Genomic DNA, 5,486 nt, shown 5'->3' with positions numbered 1-5,486 from the left:
CAAACATCACTCACAGTAGTTCTTAATAAAATCGCATCACTCGCATCATCAATCACGGATATCCGGGTGGATGCCGCGCGCCCTGTGCACGTGCAGATCCCCGATCGCCATTGATCGCCACTGATCGTCTGACCCAATCCAAGTTCGTAAAAGCAATAATTCAGACATAGAGAGAGTGTGCGTCAGTCATGAGAGAGTGTCTTGACTGAAAAAACGAAGAGTACCCAAAGAAAGCAGGAGCACATGCCGAGATCCATAATAACTTGCTCCACGAATCACGCGGCTACCGATCGAGTCGTATATGTCGTGCTCCGTAGTAACCAATGTTTAACATAGCCCGTGGTTCACGCGGCCTGCCACTTGGTGGCAGTACGTACTAGTACATATAGGCCGTCCGGCCGGCATACACTAACACTGGACTCTCACCAGCTAGAGGAGCAGCTGCCTGCCAGTGCGTACAAGATACGGGAGGTGACGGTGTTGGGCCATGGGGATGATGGCGCATGTCGTCGTGGCGGCGGTGCTGGCCATGGCGGCAGCGGCGGCGATGGTGAGCGCGTCGCCGGCCGAGGGGGTCCAGCCGCTGTCCAAGATCGCCATCCACAAGGCCACCGTGGAACTGCACGGCTCCGCCTACGTGCGGGCGACGCCGGCGTTGCTCGGCGACCAGGTATGTTCATTAGCTTGCTCAGTTGCTCACTAATACTCCCTTGCTAGTTCATTTGCTAGACAAATAGCCAGCATATATCATATCTTGTACTCCCTCCGATCCAAATTAATTGTTGCTCACTTGGTGCAACTTTAGAGTACAAGGTGAACGAACAATGAAAATCGTGAACTTCTGAGTGTACAAAGATGATGAGAAACAGAGCCGGACTCATGTGATGTTGCATGTGCTTTAGCAAAGTTGTACGAATAAAGTGCTACATTGTTGATTCTGTGTTATATATAAAGAAATGTAAGCAACTCAGATGCATCTGACAGGGCGAAGACACCGTATGGGTTACCGTGAAATACGGCTGGGAGAACCCTTCCAGCGACGACTGGATCGCCGTCTTCTCCCCTGCCGATTTCATGTAAAATTAACAAGTTTTTCCCCTTAGTATTCTATATAATCCCTGTAGGATCCTCTGGCATGGAGGAATAATATGCATGGTATGTATCTCTTGTGCCTATGCAGCTCGGGGTCGTGCCCTAACCCGCGGAGGAACGCCGACGAGCCGGGACTCTGCACAGCGCCTATCAAGGTCGGTTGACTAATTATCTTCTCTTGAAATTCATGCATGGCAATTGCCAGTTAATATGGATTGATGCACGTCGCCGGCCACGATAATCGAGCTGAAGTGATCTGTTGGTGTGTGTGGGTGTGGGTGTGGGTGCAGTATCAGTACGCCAACTACTCGGCCAACTATCGCTACTGGGGCAAGGGCACCATCCGGTTCCAGATCATCAACCAGCGCTCCGACTTCTCCTTCGCCCTCTTCACCGGCGGCTTCGAAAACGTAACCACTAAAGTTCTACTTTTTTTTTTTGCGGTTGAACTAGTTCTACTGCACTGTCACGCTCCCAACATTTTATGTGAAGTGATGGTGGTGTTTTTCTACCTTTTGTAGCCGAAGCTGGTGGCGGTGTCGAAGCCGGTGGCGTTCAAGAACCCCAAGGCCCCGGTGTTCCCGCGGCTGGCGCAGGGGAAGACCCACGACGAGATGACGGTCACATGGACCAGCGGCTACGACATTGACGAGGCCTACCCGCTGGTAGAGTGGGGCATGGTCGCCCCTGGCGGCGGGGTCAGGAACCCCACCCGCACGCCCGCCGGCACGCTGACCTTCAACCGTGGCAGCATGTGTGGTACGTACCTTTTTTTTTCTTTGTGAAGATGTCCAGAAACAAGAGAAGCTCACGAGTGTGGTTCATGGTGTGTCTTCATCCAGGCGAGCCGGCGCGGACGGTTGGGTGGAGAGACCCTGGGTTCATCCACACGGCCTTCATGAGGGACCTATGGCCCAACAAAGAGTAGGCAGATTCATTGGGAAAATGTAGTAGTTCCCACCCTTGGAAACTCAAGACCAGTTCGTTTGCGATGCAGGTACACTTACAAGATCGGGCACGAGCTCTCCGACGGTACCATGGTGTGGGGTAAGTCCTACACTTTCCGGGCGCCACCAACCCCTGGACAAAACTCACTGCAACGCATCATCATCTTCGGTGACATGGGAAAGGTAGCACTCTTTGTGACGCATGGCCAATTTCACTTGACATGAAATAAAGGAACTGCCCTACACTGAAATGTTGTTAAATGGAATCCAACATATATGTCCTACATGGTTTGGCTTTTTCATTTTCAGGCGGAGAGGGATGGATCGAATGAGTTCGCCAACTACCAGCCAGGTTCGCTGAACACGACCGACACGCTGGTCAAAGATTTGGACAACTACGACATCGTCTTCCATATTGGCGACATGCCGTACGCCAACGGATACCTCTCCCAGTGGGACCAGTTCACTGCACAAGTCGCCCCCATCAGCGCCAGGAAGCCCTACATGGTTGCGAGGTACTCCCTCTGTAAAGAAATATAAAAGCGTTTAGATCACTATACTTACGGAGGGAGTATGTTATAGTACATACATCACGTTATGACCTTGTGCCTATGGAGCAGTGTCACGTAAAAACTTACGTTTTGTCTTCTGTGTGCAGCGGTAACCACGAGAGGGACTGGCCCAACACTGGTGGATTCTTCGACGTCAAGGACTCCGGCGGTGAGTGTGGTGTGCCGGCCGAGACCATGTACTACTACCCAGCCGAAAACAGAGCAAACTTCTGGTACACACATGTTTTTCGTCTGTGCATGTACATACAGTTCAGGCATCGATCTATTTGTTTCCATATACTCTCCTATGAAACTATTGGGGTTGACATGGCTGCCGTCGAAGGTACAAGGTGGACTATGGGATGTTCCGGTTCTGCGTGGTGGACACGGGGCACGACTGGCGGGAGGGGACTCCGCAGCACAAGTTCATCGAGGAGTGCCTCTCCACGGTGGACCGGAAGCACCAGCCATGGCTCATCTTCGCGGCGCACCGGGTGCTGGGCTACTCCTCCAACGCGTGGTACGCCGCTGAGGGCTCCTTCGAGGAGCCTGAGGGCCGGGAGAGCCTGCAGAAGCTGTGGCAGCGGTACCGCGTCGACATGGCCTTCTTCGGCCACGTCCACAACTACGAGCGCACATGCCCGCTCTACCAGAGCCAGTGCGTCACCGGCGAGCGGAGCCACTACTCGGGCACCATGAACGGCACCATTTTCGTCGTGGCAGGCGGCGGTGGCAGCCACCTCTCCAGCTACACCACGGCCATCCCCAGGTGGAGCGTCTTCAGGGATCAAGACTATGGCTTCGTCAAGCTCACGGCCTTCAACCACTCGTCGCTTCTGTTCGAGTACAAGAAGAGCAGCGATGGCAATGTCTACGACTCCTTCACCATCGATAGGGACTACCGTGACGTGCTCAGCTGTGTGCATGACAGCTGCTTGCCCACCACACTCGCTCTCTGACCGTCTAGCGGTACGTCATGGCAACGATGCTAGCCAGAAATCGGCTAACACGGTTGAGCCTCATGAGCTTAATTTGTGGAATAAAACTGGCCAGCTGCATAGTTTTTAGTTTTTAGATCAAAAGCCTGCGCCGGTGAGTAAACGAAAATGTAAACCAACTCTGAATAATCCCCATTGATGATTGCCGATTTATACATGAACCCGGAGCGAGTAGGTGGATATCTTGATAATATCTTCAAAAACCTAGTGGAACAAATGTGATCAGAAGTAAGTGGAATCGAATTCTTGCTTGCTATGTACGATTGCCATGCAACTCAATACCTATAAGACATACATTGCAGCATTGGCATGGCATGGCAATGGCTACAGGTTTTAGCTTTATCGTTTTACCATTTCGTCGCCTTTTGATTTAGACGGCAACAAACAAACTGTGTGTGACATATACTTTTCCCTCGAGAAGAATATTACCACATGCTTTACATATGCTGGAGTGGGTACCCTCTAAATATGAATGGTAGAAGAGACGACCTGACATATTTTGGGCCATGCATACCAATAAGATCTTTGTTGAGATGGCCGAACTCTCATCTCGGCAGTGGTGTCGCTGCGGGTCAAGGCCAGGGCGAACCAAGTAGTGTTTTGTAACGCGCAACATAAAAATCACGAAAAAGAAGAACACTTGGAAGGGAATCGAACTCGCACTATTGAACACATGCCACTGGAACTGGTGGTTTGGTGATTGATGGGAAGCGGGAAATATTTAAGCACACACTACATGATTGAGATTGGAAACTTTTTTGAAACATCTTGAAAATTTTGAACAATTTAGAAATGCCGAATATTTTTTGAAAATACCAACAATTTGTGAAGTTCCAAAAAATTATTTTAAAATGTGAACAATATTTTTAATTCCTAATATTTTTTGAAATTTCAAACATGTTTTATCAAAAACCATTTTCAAAATTTCCGAACATTTTTTAAAATACGAAGACATTTTGAAAATATTGACATTTTTTTCTAAAAAACGGGAAAGTTCAATGAAACTCTGAACAAAACTTGGGAAAAAGTGACATTTTTTGGTAATGATCTTTTAAATTTTTGACGAATTGAAAATACACTCCTGGATTTATAAATCTGAAAAATAATTGAAAACATGTACGTGGATTTTCAAATTATTCACAAATTTAAAATATATTTGTTATTTAAAAATTTGCGATTTTAATAAATCATGAAATTATTTTAAAAAGTAAAATAAAAATCAGGGAAAAAGCCACAAAAGAAGGGATCAAAATCAATAGAAAACCTGGAAATTCGAAAAAAATCCTAAAAAAAAACTGCTCCTACGAAGAAAGCTTAAATGGGCCAATCCCGAAGTAGTTCGGATTTGCGATTTCTGCGAATTGCTCTCTCTTATTTGTTTTGCTTCAAAAATGCTCTCTATTCTTTATTACGAATGAAGAATACGATATTTTACTCTCCGCGGGCATCAACTTTGTTGATATATGCACATGGTGCACTCAAACTAGGTATGTCAAAATAAAGTTACTAGTATTTAGTATCTTTTTGAAACAAAAAAAAGATCAAAATAAAGGTACTATGAATTGGTTCTATCTTAACACACATACAATCTCTCTTTGATTAAAACTACGTATATGGAAAAATTGGAGGACTATTATTTAAGAAATTTTCTATAAATCCTCTTTGATTTTAGCATATAAAAACATATGATATTTTTCGAACGGGCTATTGTACTTCCAATTCCAATTATGGACGAACCTTCACTTTTAAGGTAGATCTGGATGTCGACAAGGACCTCACCACGTGTCACCAGGATGGTATACAATTTTGGAATATGAAGCCTGAATTGAGTTTATGGTCTTGAAAACCTTGAACAACGATCATGTCCTGCTTGCGGACATTATAATTTTTATGTCCAT

At 46.7% G+C, this 5,486-nt stretch overlaps 1 protein-coding gene across 1 annotated transcript; it reads left to right on the top strand.

Moving 5' to 3' along the window:
- Positions 1-444: 444 nt before the first annotated feature.
- LOC119311849 (nucleotide pyrophosphatase/phosphodiesterase-like) lies at positions 445-3,833 on the top strand. The gene is made up of 10 exons (XM_037587566.1): positions 445-670; positions 985-1,076; positions 1,181-1,247; positions 1,383-1,502; positions 1,614-1,851; positions 1,935-2,016; positions 2,090-2,222; positions 2,349-2,554; positions 2,698-2,823; positions 2,934-3,833. The coding sequence occupies exons 1-10, from the start codon at positions 488-490 to the stop codon at positions 3,547-3,549; spliced, it is 1,863 nt and encodes a 620-aa protein (XP_037443463.1). The 5' UTR covers positions 445-487; the 3' UTR covers positions 3,550-3,833.
- The last annotated feature ends 1,653 nt before the right edge of the window (positions 3,834-5,486 follow it).

This window comes from Triticum dicoccoides, chromosome 1B (genome assembly GCF_002162155.2).
Source record: "Triticum dicoccoides isolate Atlit2015 ecotype Zavitan chromosome 1B, WEW_v2.0, whole genome shotgun sequence".
Lineage (NCBI taxonomy): Eukaryota > Viridiplantae > Streptophyta > Magnoliopsida > Poales > Poaceae > Triticum > Triticum dicoccoides.
The sequence above is the reverse complement of the archived record's forward strand: the minus strand, read 5'-3'. Positions and strand labels throughout refer to the sequence as shown.

What these genes read in the sequence shown, in the direction of transcription:
- LOC119311849 (XM_037587566.1), top strand. Translation starts at nt 488, where the DNA reads ATGGGGATGATGGCGCATGTCGTCGTGGCGGCGGTGCTGGCCATGGCG. An exon ending in CGGCGTTGCTCGGCGACCAG is followed by an intron (nt 671 to 984) that starts GTATGTTCATTA and finishes TGCATCTGACAG; the next exon opens with GGCGAAGACACCGTATGGGT. An exon ending in TCACCGGCGGCTTCGAAAAC is followed by an intron (nt 1,503 to 1,613) that starts GTAACCACTAAA and finishes TACCTTTTGTAG; the next exon opens with CCGAAGCTGGTGGCGGTGTC.